Genomic DNA, 17901 nt, shown 5'->3' on the forward strand with positions numbered 1-17901 from the left:
TGTAACATTTGTTTGGAATTTAAGCATTACACTAGACCCTTTTCACAGTTGTTAGCGATTAGCCGAATGCTTACATTGAAAGGAGATGGAAATGAATTGTCCTTATTCGAAAATGATATTACGATTAAGAGTATGAAAAGTTAAAATGTTTTTCAAATGCTACCCGCATGGTACTATGTATATATCGTACCCGAAATTCGAGTGTACCCAGTTTTTATTGAGACAAAAAAAAAGCAATTTGACTTGGGTATATTTCTGTGGATTTTTGTGGACAGTCAAGGTCAATCGGGCATAAGCAAGCAAGCATCCTAGGTGAATCAACTCGTATTTTGAACCAATTGTACTATTTTTCATTGTTTAATGATGGGTGTGGTTCGGCAAAAATGTAGCTTAATCTAAAGAAAAGAGCAAAAATGGGGCGAAACAATCGAAACAAATATTTTCTGGAGGCAAACTGAGAAAGAAACGAAAAACTATCTGTGGTACGTAACAACTGGAACACAATGAAGAGCACCATAATGAACAAAATTACAAATAAAAAGATGAAGCTGAAATAATAACGAAACGGAAACATATTTCCATGCAATTTTAATTTGGGGTTTGCGGATAAAATTGGAGCAAAAACTTTTCACTTTAAAAAGGTAACGATTAGGGTGGGTCGATTTTAACAACTTGAAAATCCACACCTAGTGACATGTGTAGCTTGCCAAAACTAGTCAAACTGCATCATTACTTTTTCTTTTCCGAATACTTTTGAGTACCGCACAATAGATTGAATGGGTCTGTCAGGCTTCTTTGAAATTTTCATAGAAATTTTTTTTGAAAAAAGCTTTGGAAAGCCTTGTATAGGCTGAAATAGACTAAAACAAACAAAATCAACTTAATTTAAAAAAAATCGGTGCATTCGAAGTGAAAAAATGTACATTTTCCATATAATATTGGGGGTCTCACTACCATATAATGTACAATAAACTTCCTCAAATTTAATTAAATCTTTCTGTTAGAGTTAGAATAGGTAAAAACGACAATGATGTATATTGTCGGAATGGCTCAGATTGATTATTACCGAAGTAATAGTTCCAGAGATCTATAAAAAAAAATTGCATGTTAAAAACGTCATTTTTCGAAGTAGTAGATACTGATGTTACAACGAAATATATTCCTTCGAATCTACTACTACTACAACACTACATAAATGCATTTCAGATTAGTTTGATATTTCCAACGATCTCAACGAGTTGAGCAAACATTGAAAATCATGTCCGACCACGAAACAGCATGGGAAACGTTTCGGAGCGTGTTCTATTGTAAAACATTCTACAGATTCTATTCCTGGAATGTATTTATTGCCAGTTATTCCCGATTCAGTTTCAGTTGTCGCAAGGAAATCTGTAGAAATTTCCGTTGTTGGCTCAGGAAGTTCAGTTAAACGTAATTGTCGGTCACCACGTTGATCAAAAATGAAATAGATCGGGATTCTATCACCATCATCGCATTTGCAACTATTTCTGACACATTGACAGCGATCAATATCAAAAAGTTTTTCGCTATCGTCATAGAACATTTTAAAGCCGTGTCGATTCTTGTTTCTTTTCTTTTTCTTGTGTCTTTTTCCAAATTAGAATAACCTCAGGAACAAAAAACTCCAACAGTTCGCTTTTGTTTTCATCAGCAAGTTTATCGTCGTAACCCGACTCCTTATGATGTCAAATTTTGTTGGCTTTCTTTCTTTACTTAAAATGCTTGACTTGATAAAGCCAAATCGGCCTTCAGATGATAACGCTCCGCGAGACGTTGATTGCTCACTTTGTTCCCATTCTATTTCGTGGTCGGACATGATTTTCAATGTTTGCTCAACTTGTGTAAGAGATCTTTGGAAATATCAAACTAATCTGAAATGCATTTATGTAGTGTTGTTGTAGTAGTAGATTCGAAGGAACATATTTCATTCTAGCGTCAGAATCTACTACTTCGAAAAATTACGTTTTTAACAAGATTTTTTTTTAAATAGACCTCTGGAACTATTACTTCGGTAATAATCAAACTGAGACATTCCGACAATATACATCATTATCATTTTTACCTATTCTAACTCTAACAGAAAGATTTAATCAAATTTGAGGAAGTTTATTGCACATTATGGTGGTTCAAAGTTGACAGACCCCCAATATTATATAGAAAATGTACATTTTTTCACTTCGAATGCACCGATTTTTTAAAATTAAGTTGATTTTGTTTGTTTTCGTCTATTTCAGCCTCTACAAGGCCTTCCAAAGCTTTTTTCAAAAACATTTCTATGAAAATTTCAAAGAAGCCTGACAGACCCATTCAATCTATTGTGCGGTACTCAAAAGTATTCGGAAAAGAAAAAGTAATGATGCAGTTTGACTAGTTTTGGCAAGGTACACATGCCACTAGGTGTGGATTTTCAAGTTGTTAAAATCGACCCACCCTAGTAACGATAAATCAAATTGTTTTTTTCTAATGGGCTGCTAAACTTCTGTTTTGTTCTAATATTTTGTTGTTTTTTTTTTTAATGCGGGGAGTTGAGATGTTTGCTAAGTGCCGCGTATTATCGCATACAAATGTAAATTGAATAAATTCATTCATGGATTAACATGGAACATGTTTTCCGCAAAATTAATTGTTTTTAATTCAATTAAAGTTTGGTCTTTTGAAATTAACTTTGAAGTTTGGTCGATGGAAGATAGGAAAAACGAACTTTGAAGCGACGAACGAATTCGATGCTTTAATCAACTCGAAAAGTGACTTCGTTATGTTGAATGTGGTGCTTCTTTAAAGTAACTTTTTCCCCAAATCCATTTTTTTGCACTGGCGAGTTCAATTTTTGTTAATGAAAATAAACTTTGTCGACGGTAACACAGAGCCATCGAGGAATAAAAAATTTAACGCGTAGCTTCATTCACAAAGAATTCGAAAAATTCACACAACTTTTCTATAGAAAGAGTTTTTGAGAATTTAACAACTCCCGTTTCAGTATGACATTAATTTATACGCGCTATTCGATGGATATAGCTCATTCATTTCCATAGCTACTGCTTTATTTAAATGCTGTAAAAGAAAACCGCAGTTGATGTAATTTAAAGAGATAAGCTTCCCGAACGACTGTAAGTGTGTGTATATGAATTTTCAGTTCATACATATTTATTGAGGAAATGTTGTAATGTCTCGCGATATATTTCCCAAACTGGGGGGAAGGAAATTGAAAAAAATTCGCCGTTTCCTTGAAACTCTTAACGATTCGGTAAAATTTATAGAATTTCGTAAATGTTGCTGGTATAAGAAGAGCAGAATTAGAGGCAAAGTCGCAAACAGGCAATTGAAGTCAATCACCCCACGATTTTGGTTTAGTTGTTTACTTCAATCATCTTTAACAAGACGAACATTAAAATATTATTCGTTAACATTGTGTTATCTCTACCAGCAACATGCTCCAGCGATTTTAGCTTATTTAAATAAGTTATTTTTTGTCACTTTCGCAAGCATTTTTCTCTGTCAATGAAACCGCAACGGAATCCGTTTAATTTTGTCACTTTTCCGCAAAAAGAAATCCATTAGCTTTGCAAGTGAAAAATCTACGCTAAATCATGTGATTAATGACAGTGTAAACCATTTGACACATAAACCTTTTATCGAAAATAAATCATTCTGCCACAACAATAACAAACATTTAAATTTATGAAAATTTCAGTTGAATAAACACATAAAACAATCTTGTTGATCCGTTCCCTTTATCCTGTAAAAATAAAAGAAAAATGGAAAGAAATTCGTAGCACAAGAGTATAATATGGAAGAATGAGCGGACAAAGCAAGGAAAATATTTTGTAGCGCCACCTTGAAATAGCAAAAAAAAAACAGAAAAGAATTAAAAGTCTTTGAGCAAGAAAAAAATCCTCTTATGAAAATACAAAAATGTAATAAAAATTTATGTAAGCCATGGAAAAGTGTATCCTTGAAATGTGTATGTGCTGTAGTACGTGTATATAAAACGCAACCGAATTAATTCTATTCTATTCCAGCATACCATAAATTGTATTAAATCACGTCTTTCTTCACGGTATCTTTTTATTCAGTATATTTATATATTGATCCTCAATTTGAGACGCTAGTAACATCGGCCTGGAATGTCCACATCTATACATTGTGTACGCACATACTCAGATGTATTCTTTTATATATATATATCAAAGTAGTATTATTATGTCCTTAATTTTGCCCATCATCACTGAAAACCATCGGTTTTGATATATGTGTATAAACACAATGTCCAAATACAGTCCTTTCTTTTCTTATTCTCTAAGATATAAAAAAATGAAGACGAAATAACACAAGCAGAAGTAGCAACGAAAAACCGACGACATCTCTTTAACTATTTTGTGCGTGACATGGGTGTGTTATGTTATTAAACTAGGCAAAATTGGGAGTTAGAATTGTATTGGAATATCGTACATACGGCTGAAATGACTGAAAATCTATGATATATTTTGTCCTGTATGTGTATATCGTTGTAAGTTCGGTTGATTTGTTCAGTTCATCATTGTTTATGATGGCTGGAAATTGGTCTCATATGATGTGACACGGTGTGCCTGAACCAAATTTAATCAAACAATGTTGCACCTCTGATTTCTATTCGTATTCCACTTTTTTAGGTCATAACAAACCATTTTTGCTCGAAGGGTAGAGTGGCGCAGCGGCCGCTTTTCGAAATAATGTAAGAAATTAGTTGTGTTTCATCGATTTACGTACATTTTTAAGAGGTACGTGGAATTAGCGAAAATAAATCTCCTCATATGTGAAATCTGTTGATTGAATATTGTTTGTGGACACAAATTAAACATTTTTTTGTGCGGTGACCCCAATGGGAAATGTATAAATTTGGTATAAAACCGGCCTCAAACATGTTCTGAACGTTAAAAAAAACATGAAAAATGTCTACTTCAACGGCAGTTATTTCGAAATCTATACATTTTCCATTGCTGTCACCATACACAAAAATGTTTAATCTGTGTCCACAAACAATATTCAATCAACAGATTGCATATATGAGGAGATTTATTTTCCCCACTTTCAGTACCTAGGTACCTCGTGAAAATGTATGGAAATCGATGAAATACGCATAATTTTTTTTACATTATTTCGAAAAGGGCCCGCTGCGCTCCTCTACTCTTCGAACAAAAGTTGTTTGTTATGAGCCAAAAAAGTGAAATACGAAGAGAAATCAAAGGGGCAAAAAATGTTGATTAAATTTAGTTCAGGCACACCGTGGTGAGAATTTACACATCAATAGTGTTGTAATTGCTGACATTGAATCATTACTAGACGGGTCAATGAGCTTAACAAGATCAAAATGACAAAATGAGTAGTCTACTTACACAGCATTAAAATGTCGTTATAGGAGGAATTTTCTACATGCTTGGAAAACCTTAATTTTCTCCTTTCCACACACTCAGCTTGTCTTTACACAATTCTGCTCGGACCAATAAAAGTCGCTCAAAAACTGGACTTATCAACTTTTCATCCCTCTAGTTATGAGCTAAAAAAGTATCAACAAAATCGAAAATTCGCATAAATTAATGTTCATTTATCACAGCCAAGATCAGAGAGCTTTTTTTCTGACCAGTGAAATCCAATTTTAATTGCCAATTATGGGAAAGAAATCTGTTCGAGACAGGTTGGTTATAACAAAAAAATCTGAGAAAGTTTTTGAAGTAGATTTTCCAAAACATTTTACGGAATATAATTTTGGTTTTATATTTTAACTTCCTTTACGCATAATACCATTTATCGGATAAAAGAAACATTTACTGACAGGTTTTCATTCAGCTCAGCGTCAAAACAATAAGAATCTCGACTAGTCCATTATATGGGGTATTTATGGCGTTGTAAAATTCAAAAGCCAAAGTACATTCACCACCTTCATTATTCTCGGTGGTGGTTTTGTTTGAGTAATAAACATTCAAATCAAGCACTGAAGTTCACAGCCGTTCCATTCATAATGTTGTATGTCATATTTACATTTCCCAAACCCACCACACACACACACACACGCACATATTTTACGATGCGTATTATAATATCCCACCGAAAGTATACGGAAAGATTTTCGCCAAAAATGATTAAGACATGCATACATCAGTAGTATGAGGAGACTAACAGAGCTCCCTGCTTTGTGCTTGCTATAAATCACAATTCCCCATGACATGAAAATTTACATTTTTTTCTAATAAATTTTCGGTGGAAAAATTTTGTAAACGAATTTTTGACTATATACCCTTGACCTAGTATCAGACCTAGTATACTATACACCTGACGGGGATTACAAATTTTTTGAAAAAATCAATTTAGCTTAAAAAAAACCAAAACGGAAGAATTTGTTTTTTGTTGGCAAATGTGATCTGTACACTTATTTTCGATATATGTGTGTTTGAACTCTGGTACCGAAAATTGTTTGTACAAATTACATTTCACAAAATCGATAACACAATCATCTGACATCTTCAGACATCTTTTTTTTGTAAATTTGGTTCGAATATTTTCTGTTGATGTCCCAAATTGTATATTGGTTTTTACGTTTGACTTGCTTTAACTTCGTATATATCGGTAGACGGAATTAAATTCCGTAACGTTGCTTTCGGAGGAGCTTCTTTTCCTTTCTTTTTTTTTTTTGGTTCGTTGTCATTTTTGTGCCGAATATATTGAGTTTTGTATGTTTTGTGTACAGGATCTTGGATGAATATGTAAATAAATTTCCCGAACGAAAGGAACACAGAGAAAAAAACCGTAATATTGAACAAGACAATGAATTATTCAAATGAAATAAATTTATGGGTTTCGTATTTCTTCAATGACATTTCAAAATACAACTTGGGTTTATCATATACTCTTCGATAAAATAACAACAACAACAAAAATCATATTCCGTGGGTAGGATAACTTAAAGATGTTATATGAAGCATAATAGTTCTCTGAAAAGAAAATGTATCCATGAACTAAAATGTAAGTTTGAAACTTCTTACTCTCGACTCGAATTTAAATGGCGAACAATGAAAACTTTTTAATAGAAACAGGAGCAACAACTACGATACGATTAATTGCATAATTTGATAATTCAGCAGCTACTTCAACTTTCCTACTTGAACTTGTAAAGCATTTTGAGTCACGAATATATCTACTTGTTGTATATCGTCTCCATTCAACATCTATATCTGAATGTTCATGTACTTGAATGATGTACTGATTCATTATATCTTAAACCAGATGCTATTCGGGTGCGCTCTGAGAATTATTCATAGTTTTAGAAAGATGCATACCATCATTATGCCACTTATGCTACAATTTTAATGTATGATTTTGCTTGGTATGATGTCTACCATAGGATTGAGATTTTTCCATTTTTTCTTCATTGAATCGCTATTAATTCCCATTTTCAAGAGAAAAATAACAGGTTCTACTATCATATTATATGTACTATTATTGAACTTTCGCTAAGGGTGTGACGAAATACACTACCGACCGTAAATATTCGATCACTTGCGTATTTCAGTGTAATTAAACGATTTTAGAAAAATTGCCAAAAATTACGGAAAGCTTGAAGCTTTCTCTTCAATTTTGCTGAAGACGTAGAAGACGCTTCAAGGCTACATCCAGCGATACCGACCCCCATCCTGGACTCTACAAAATGGAAGATGTTTTTTTTGAAAAGTATACTTGCAGAAGGATATCATCACTTTTTGAGTTATACATGTGTAGATAGGTCACTTCCTATAAATTCAAGCCACTGGACAGTTCCCTAGGTATTCCTAGCTCTAGAAATTAGAGTAGCCTTTAAAAAAAAAAGACGTGAAAAATTTTGCTCCGCGATATTATTCAATTTAAATTTATAACATCTGAGTAAAATCGCATAAATAAAAATGCTGAAGGAGTAGCAATCATGATTGGATGCTGTACCAAATTAAGTTTTCCTGAATTATCATTAAAAATCATCGATTCCGCTGATCCTCCAAATGGTCAAAGATTTAACTTCATCATTCGAAGAAACTAGATCATTTGGATCGTAGAAGATTCAAGTCGTCTTGCGAAGCAATAATTGGTTCAACGTTTGATGCTTGAATTTCTGGATTCTAAGAGGTTTTAGCAAGTAATCGGCCTCAAGATTTCATTGTTTTCATGTGTATATGAGTGAAATAAAGCCATTAGAAAAAAAATAGAACTGTGGAATTTCGGGAAGTTCCGTCTGGTTTTTGAGGACTTTTCTAAGACTTCTTACATAACTGAGGTGTATATAAGTCATTTCATATAAATTCAAGCAACTGGACAGTTCCCTAGGTATTCCTAGCTCTAGAACTGTGGAATTGACATAGGAAAATTCAGATGGAAAGTAATATAATCCATAATTCTAGATCTTGGAATACCTAGGGAACTGTCCAGTGGCTTGAATTTATAGGAACTGACTTATATACACATCAGTTGTGTAAGAAGTCCTAGAAAAGTCCTCAAAAATCAGACGGAAGCTCCTGAAATTCCACAGTTCTAGAGCTAGGAATACCTAGGGAACTGTCCAGTGGCTTGAGGTTATAGGAAGTGACCTATCTACACATGTATAACTCAAAAAGTTATTATATGCTTCTGCAGGTATACTTTTCAACTAACTTATAGTTTGCGAAAAAAAAATCTTCCATTTTGTAGAGTTTAGGATGGGGGTCGGTATCGCTGGATGTAGCTTTGAAGGGTCTTCTACGACTTCAGCAAAATTGAAGAGAAAGCTTCAAGCTTTCCGTAACGCTATCGATCGCAAAAATCGGCCACAAAATCGATTTTTGGCAATTTTTCAAAAATCGTTTAATTACATTGAAATAAGCAAGTGGTCGAATATTTCCATGCCTTAATTTGACTCGCACAAAAATTCTTTGTTTTCATTTAAACCTTTGTCTTAGTACTGTAATTACAAGTAATGAAGAAGAATATGTTTGTCTAAATTGTTTTCTCTCACAAATTCGCCTCTCTAAGGTTTTTATGCGTTGTACGGTAGTATTGTTTAAAGAAATGTAATTCGAATTTTCTCAGCTAAGGAGAGTCGTCTTTCACTTTCCTTCATGTCTTAACTCAATTACCGAACTGTTGAAAATAATTTTTCATTTTAAAATTTCGACTACACGAAACCTGCACTGCATACTGCAAAAATTTTCTCCATTCACACAACCCACCCAATTTCTACTTTCATTTCAGTACTCGAAAATTCGATAAGATTTGATATTCATTTGAACAATGTGCAATGTATTGTTGATTCCGACTGTAATACGACGCTATCATGGTGTTTTATACGTTGCTTGTTTTATAATAAAATTTTTCCAGGTAAATGAAGGGAGTGCTGTTCTATAAATTGTTAATAGAATTAACTCCTCGAATACATAGATGATTTCTCAATGTATGAAGAGTGAATAATAGAATTTTGAATTTTATTTACTTTTTTCGTCTATCCCCCGTGTATTGGAGTCACTTCAAAGTTTCTATTGGCGTCCGCTCCTACACAAATACACTTGTGCGCCAATTTATTTTTCATTATGTAGACTTTGGTAAACTCAAAGGTGAACAATGTGATTTTAGATATTATGAAACCCGAAACAATTATTTTCATCGAAATCTGATACTTTTGGAAAGGCGTGGTATACATTATGATCGAAAAAAAAACTTCGTGTCACACTACAAGAAATGAACGAACCATTTTATGTTCGGTCATCGTATTCTGTTTCAAATTATTAGCATACAAATACAGAATATTTCCGGTGTTTTAAATCAATAAATGGGTCGTAAACAGGTTATAGTCAAATAAAACATGGGAAGAAATTACTGACGACAACTCTGAACAAACAGTAGGATGAAAGAGTAAAAATCAAATCGAACGAGAGTCTGTAACCGACTATTATCTGGTACATCTGGATTTTTGTTTGTACAGAACATTTTCAATCTTGGCTCAAAACTAGCGAAACTAGAAATGACAATCCACTGGAAATATACGAAAAGCGGGTCATGTGACATTGTAAATCACAGTCAATCAATTCCAATCATGGTAATACCGACGACGTTGCGCAAGCGTGTCGACTACTTAAGCCGAAGAAATTTTAACTGATCCATAAAATTACTTTCTAAGCCATCGCTACGTGTCTCCACAAGATGCGGACCAACGACCTATAATTCCAGTTAGCTTAACGAAAGCTTCATGTGCTTGTTATTTTCAAGTTTCAACTGGAATTATAAGCTCAATGTATTTGCGTTGTTCTGGTATTAAATTTTTTTATATTATCAAATCACATCAAATCATATTACACCCCCATTAAATGTGGTGAACGCATTGCAGAACGCCAACGCGCGTATCCATAGCAAAATCAGCATGACCTTGTAAAATCTCAAGTTTTTTTTTCTTTTGCAAAATCTCTAGTTATTAAATGGCTTTTGTATTAAATTCCCTAAAGAACTCTACGAAGCATTAATTTTGATAAAAATGTCTCGGGGTAGGTGAAAAATTGATACAATGCAAAAGCTGTTGCTACACAACCTTTTTAATTAATTTACCCTATTACAAGCGATTCAACATCATTTATAATTTTTATGCTACGTAAACAACGATAATGTCTCATTCCTACGAAATTCATTCATTATAACTTAATGCTAAAACACAAAATTGCTAGTCATTTACCATGATGCAGAATGTGAAAAAAATTTTTGGTGTGTTTAAACAGGACGGAGCAAAGGGAGCGATATAATAAAATACATAAACTTTGAAGATTCATAGTTCGTGCAAAGTTTTTATCTTCCTTAACATTACAAAAAAAGACAACAACGGACGTATGGTATCACTTTGCACAGACGAAATAAGAAACAAAAAAAAAAATTAGAAAAATTATGAAAATCAAATACTTTGGTTATTCCGAAATACTTTTCAATTAAAATACAAAATTTTTGAATGTTACAACGCAACTTTTTTAATAACTCTCTTTGTGATTTTGTTTTTCTCCTCTTTGCAGAAAAGTTATTGAACTAACCGTCCTGGAGGAAGGCAGTTACGAAAAAGATGTTCTATTATACGTTAATCTTGGCGAACCTCAAATGGTTGGAGGTAAATTAATTTATTTTATGTTTGCTTGATTAAAATTTAGAATTAGAAAGATTTAAAAAAAAAATGCTTTTGTGATAATCACTTAGAATTTTACACACACAATTTATTTTCGTTTGGAAACATTTCACGAATAGAAAGTTTTTTTTTATGTGTGCTGGTTGTGTTATCAATGTACTATAAATCACATGAATGTAAATTTTATTTTCCCCACCGTGAACTTTCAATTTTTAATTTACACAAAATCACGTAAACTATCTACGGTAGAGATAAAAAGCTTCTTATAGTAAACGGTAAACTTAAAGTCAAATATTTAGACGGGATATATATTCTGTTCGGTTCTAACAATTTTCAGTGAAATGCAATTTAATGGGAAGCTGCAAGAGTGTCATGTTATTTGACTTGCTTCGGGTACTTCAAACATAATTTATATTCCGTCTTATCTTTTCATGTGAAGTGTTCCGTGTGAAAAACGAACAAAATTCCATGAAGAACCGAAAAAATATTAAAGTGGAAAATGTACACAGCCAACAGCCATCATGGTTTTCATGAAACAGAAAATTATTATTTTTTGAATGGTGTGTTGACGCTGGGGTGTACAATTTTCGTGGAAAATTTATTTTTGTTTTGAACTCAAACGAACTCGTTAAATTGCAAAGTACACTTGTTATCGTAATAAAGGTGATTAACAAACACTTATTATTTGTAGCCTTTCAATAAATACTTTTTCTAACTCTATTATATGGCAAAAATTTATCGAAAATGATGTGTCGAGTTATGCAGCGATCAATTCAACTTGGAGTGTGTTTCTGTGATTACATATAAATAAAACAATAATCTACACAAAACTTAATCGAAAACAGATTGACAATCGTAAGCTGAATCATACAATGCAATCAGATATAATCACGACAAGACAAATTACAATTTTCAATTTACTTGCTACATGTGTCGAAAACCTTACTCTACATAAGTATTGGTTTGGAGTCTTGTGAGAGATGCAGCTCCAGCGAAAGACACAACCACACAAGACAAATAAAAATTTCCAAACCATTACGTAGTATGTCATACTCACAATAAAAACCCGAAAGAGAACTTTAACTGCTAGGAAAAAAGTTGTGAGAGGTGCAGCGATAAAAATTCTGTTTATAACTCAGAATAAAAATTAATGTTCTATGTTGTCCATGCTTTCACCTTAATATTTTCAATCGTCTTATTTCGCTCAAAACGATCACCGAGTTTTTCAGGATGTTGTCCAGGTTGTCTGTTTATTACAAAAAAAACAGCAGTATAGACCATTTATATGGAATAAGACAATTCACTTCATCTGAAAAAAAAAAATATTTGCGATAGAAGCATCAAGCGAATGAAATACAGGAGACGCCAACGAAATTTAGACATTTTTGTTGCAGCTAATCTACTAATAGAAACATAACTGTCATATTATATATGTCTTTATAAGGGTTTACCACTATAACGTGCGTGCATGTCACAAACTAGTTACCATTATAAACAAGTAGTACCAGTTGAACCGTCTGGAAAACAGCTGAGACAAATTCAAGTCTAAATTTCAATGGAGTCACCTGTAGCTCAACTTATTGGCAATTTTAACTGACCCTCAAATTTCTTACGCAGTCGCATTCTGTCAATTGTAACTATTCAATTTACCGTACAATGCCCGACGATTTCATAGTGTTTTTCAAACTCAGAAAAAGTTGTAAAAATGTTCGAACCATGTTCTGGTCAATCAATACTATAGATGTTCAATACAACAAACAACATTGTTGGTCATCATTAGATGCAACAGAGAATAAGTCACACACCCTACGTACACACTAGTTAATTACAACATTGTTACTTTTTCGTCGTAAAAGTACCGCGTGCAGTAATTGTCAGCATTTCATCAAAACGTTACAAACATTTTTCGTGCTTTTCAACAGCAGAAAAAGTGCACACGCAAAAATTATTGATTGAACGTTCATATTCTGGCTACGTCTATATAGTATTATACATCCACTTGTCATTAACTAAGTTTTTCCGTTTTCGTTCCGGTTTCGTGTTTATATTTGCTTTTAAGGATAACGAGCTTTGACAATTTTTATTGCTGTGATGCAGGCAATACGAGAAACAATTCGTAAATAGTTTATGGTTCTATTCAATTTACCAGGTTAAAGTGAACCTTTCATTTCGAGTGAGTAAATCAGAGTTTCGTTTAATTTCGTTTTAATTTCCACAAAAGATACGGTTTAGAGATTATTTACATAAATCTTACGATTAGACGACGGGGTTGGGTTCGTATATATAATCACGATTAAATGTTAATTTTGTCATTACGCTTGGTTAGGTCACTTTATAATTGCAGTGTATTAGAAGACATTTTAACTAGCTGTCTGATATACGGTTTATTGTAACTTAACGAGTATATATATCGTCGTAAGATTCAAACTGAAAGGATTTCTTCGCTTGGCTGGTTTCTCCATTTTCCTTTTGAACCAGCAGTACGAAACACACAGACATATACTTTTAAACTAAAATAAAAACTTAAATGTGATGTCGACATCATTCATGCCCATATCTTCTAGATGTATAAAACTGGTAGTTACATCTCTTTATTACTTCTGGTTTTTTGTCCAATACTGTCACGACAATAACAAAATGATGAGCTAAGCGACTGATTTTGGTGCAGTTTGGAGCTCACGTCCCTCACAATTGTCCAAGTTCACAAAACTCGCTCCCACCTTTAAAGAGTCCTAAAGAAGGATAAAAAAGGTCTTTTTGGGTAGCCGTTAAAAATTAGACTCGTTTAACGCCTTAATAGAGCATCTATCCAGAATTTGAAATACAAATGGAACGGGAGAATTCTTCTTATCCGCCAACGCAGGTTTTACTGTCCTTCTGACCATATCCTTCCCCTCTTCATTTTCGTCCATTTTGAATTAACAACTAGCCATATTTGAGTCATTTCCCTGAACGTAATTTATAGACAGCCTTTAAGTCACGCAGTCTCGATGAGTTATTCCTTGTCGAACAGTGACCGCGTTTTTCAATTTATGTTTTTCGCCAAAAAAAATAAAAATAAAATGAGATCAAATTTAGAGCGCTTGGTATGGTAACGTATGATACGGAACAAAATAAATGAACAAAAACATGGACGGGTAATAAAATGGCATTCATAAATAATTTTAAAATTTAAGATATCCAAAAAGCAGACTTTTACGTACACCAGAATGCTGGTCACTGTATGCACATTGCACAATATATGTATCACACATGTACTACTATATTATACACATGAGTAACAACAGAACGTTGCCGCATAAAACTGGAGTCAGAAATTGCACTATCACTAAAACAAACCTCTGTAACAGGCGTTGTGTGTGACTAACAGAAATACGCTCTAAGCTTTTAAATGTGGCTTTTGTCGGTATACAATAATGGGGATTTTTAAAGTTTTTTTTTGTTGATAGAATTGCAATAAATTGTAAAACAGTTAAATAAGTGAAGTCCCTAATGAATTGATTAATTTTTTTCTCTCTCTCTTTCTATTCTATTGCTTCCAATCTAACTTCATCTTCACAACCGACATTCATGGCAATGAAAAATAAAATAAAATAAAAAACAAAAAAAATATGAAAACAAACGATAAATAATGATGTCGTCGTCGGCTTGCTTTCGAATGTTCTATCTAATTGTTTTGCCAACAATAAAACAATTTGAAATAAAACGGACAATCATTTCGTTCTCCTTCTATAAATGTGCATAAATTTATGTTGTAAATGAATGGTTTAATTTGTAAGTAAAAAGCAAAACAATTAAACAAAAAAATGCAAAAAGTTTTTTTTTGTTTGTTTGTCACATTTTATTATATTTGATGGCTTAATTTTTTATGTTCCTGTTTTTTGGTGTAGTTGCTGGATTTGCTATACTATGTTTTTGTGTGAATTTTGCTTAAAATCGTTTGCTTGTAACAGCTAGATTTGGTACAAATTAGTTTAATTAAAACATTTGAGGATTTTTGAATTAGGAGAGTCGGAACATTGTTTATTTTGTAGATTTTACAAGCACGTCTACATAATTCGCCTAAACGAACACGGCATACAATTAACAAAAAAGGTATCAAAACCGAAAGCAATGCATTGCAATTTACTGTTTTACACACATAAAATTAAGCATTTTACATACTTTTGTTTCCCTAGTGTCGAAAGTGGCGAATTACATCACTGGGGAAAACAAAATAATTGGTTTGGGAGATCAGAACAAATAAAACTCTGTATAAAAATTGAAAAGTCTCGTGTGATTGTTGATCCGAGGCGGGGCCGAAACTTCACACGAAAACTGGACTTTTCTATTTTTTATCACTTTTATATGACTAGGGATAAAAAGATGAAAAGTAGAGTTTTTGTGTGATTTTTGTTGATCCCAGGTGAAGCCGAGGTCAGTAACCAAACGGAAACGAGACATTTTAACTTTTATCCCGAGTTTTGTAATGTAGTTTACATGCTACATGCGTCGAAAACCGTAAACTTTTCATGTTTCAAGCACTACTTTTGACGCCCTCAGCATGTAAAATCCATTACACAACTCGAGATAAAAATGAAAAGTCTCGTTTTAGGGCTGAGAAATTTAAAGAAAAATTGGAAAAGGGCGAGAACTCAATTTTGGACACATTCGTAAAAGGATGAATTTCCCAAGAACGAACAAAACGCCTTTATAGTACATTTCGTAAAAGGATGAATTCTCTTAGAACGATTAATAGTATTTTACATAACTAGGGGTAAAAAGATGAAAAGTAGGGTTTTCGTGTGAAATTTGTTGATCCGAGGCGTAGCCGAGGTCAATAAACAGACGAAAACGAAACATTTCATTTTCATTTCGAGTTATGTAATGGATTTTACATGCTGAGGACGTCGAAAGAAGTGCTTGAAACATGAAAAGTACGGTTTTTCGACGCATGTAGCATGTAAAATGTCTTTTCTTTGCATTTCATAAAAGGATGAATTTCCTGAGAACGAATAAAGTCATAAGGTGTCCAAAATCGAGCTCACACCCGTTTCCAATTTTCAGTTTTTGAAAAAGTGTCCAAAATCCAGTTCGCACTCATTTCTAATTTTCAGTTTATAGAAAAGAGTCCAAAATCGAGTTCGCATCCGTTTCCAATTTTCTGTTACTCGAAAAGTGCCCAAAATCGAGTTCGCATCCATTTCCAATTTTTAGTTTATGGAAATATTGAAAATGTAAAATCGAAAATGTATGGGCACGAGATTCCACCTCTAGTGTAGCAACCAAAACCATTTTTTTAAACCCTTGGTGTGCAATAAGCCACTTTCGACCCTATGGAAAACACACTTGTCACGAAGAAGTCGAGGCTTGCAGAGACTGATAGTGACAAGTGTGTACTCTATTTTATTAAATAAGCGAAAACGAGCCAACAACATAGACCTGAAGTGTAATTTTTGAATTATTCTTCTAGTTAAGTAATTTTGACTACTTCGTTTATCTGATTGCTCTCTTTTGTCATTAATTTGAAATAAAATTGAAAAATAGAGTGATAGGAGACACGAAAATGCTTAATTTAAGTGTGCTGAATAGTATTTTTTATAGAAATTTATTCGTCTGTAATCGACAACGACGGCAAAAAATGAGCGATCAGCTCTGGCTAGTGTTCTCTTATACGCATAGCAAAAACAAAAGATGTACAAGATATTTCGTCAAACACTCACTAACAGATTGCATCGTTATGAGGCAATAATGTTCTTACCGTTTATGTAAAATGCGTGTAGCAACGTTGCATCAATAACCGGTAGACTAACGAGTCGTGAAATGTGTCCAAGACACCGCTGATTGAAACATTAATATAAAACAATTCCCATAAAATATATGTATCCGAATGTTGTTGTTAAAGTCAATTTAGCTTTATTTGTTAACATTATTGCCACATAATGGCACCATCTGTGTTTATATTCCAATCAATCAATTTTTGTTTTGGTCGGAGCGAATAAAAATTGATCGGAAAAATGTAACATAAAAGAACGTGTGTGAGAGAGAAGTGTCCAAAATGCCTGCTCAAAGATGAGAGAATTATTATGCATATATGTGGAGTCCGATGGTTAAGTGAAACGTCTTGGCGCGGTACACAAATGTTATGTCCATACAGATCTGAATCTCACGTTTCCCTTCATCTTTACCAGATTTTATCAATTAAATGTCGTCTGTTGTGACAGCAATCTATGTACATACATACCGCCCCATTTTTGTTCTATTTGGCTCTTATTTTCCTCACAATTAGTTTGGAAAACTTTAATTAATTGCAGTGGAATCTAACAATGCAACGGTTTCTATCAAACTTTTAGTTTAGATTGCATGACACAGTAGATAATAATGACACGTTGAGCAACCCCGGTGCAAATTATTATCTGGAAAGTTCGAGTACCAAACTGACACAGCACAGAATGGTGACAATAACGCAATGGAAAGAATTTAATTGAAATTTTAATTTTGTCTGACGTCATGTAGTAGATGTTATAGGTAAATGTATATAAATTGACTAATCTCCGACGAAATCCATACAATCTAATTGATATTTCACAGTGTAGTTTTCACGTATCTCGTCTATATTTAAAATTCAAATAATTCCTCCTGCGACTGTGTCGAATCGATTTTCGATTCAATTTTTTTTCATTCATTTCTCTACTGAATGCAAATATAGATGCGGAAGTTCATTTTATCTAAGTATATGCCATTTACCCTAACGTACTGTGTAAATGCAACCT

At 33.2% G+C, this 17901-nt stretch overlaps 1 protein-coding gene across 2 annotated transcripts in view; it reads left to right on the plus strand.

The window, feature by feature from the left end:
* Nucleotides 1-17901, plus strand: part of LOC119067171 (sodium/calcium exchanger 1) — a 96958-nt gene that overhangs the window by 41433 nt on the left and 37624 nt on the right. For both annotated transcript variants that reach the window (XM_037169984.1, XM_037169985.1), the window contains exon 3: nt 11043-11134. In XM_037169984.1, the coding sequence (XP_037025879.1) occupies nt 11043-11134 (92 nt within the window). The remainder of the gene's footprint in view (nt 1-11042; nt 11135-17901) is intronic.

Source organism: Bradysia coprophila, assembly GCF_014529535.1.
Source record: "Bradysia coprophila strain Holo2 chromosome X unlocalized genomic scaffold, BU_Bcop_v1 contig_12, whole genome shotgun sequence".
NCBI classification, from domain to species: Eukaryota; Metazoa; Arthropoda; class Insecta; order Diptera; family Sciaridae; genus Bradysia; species Bradysia coprophila.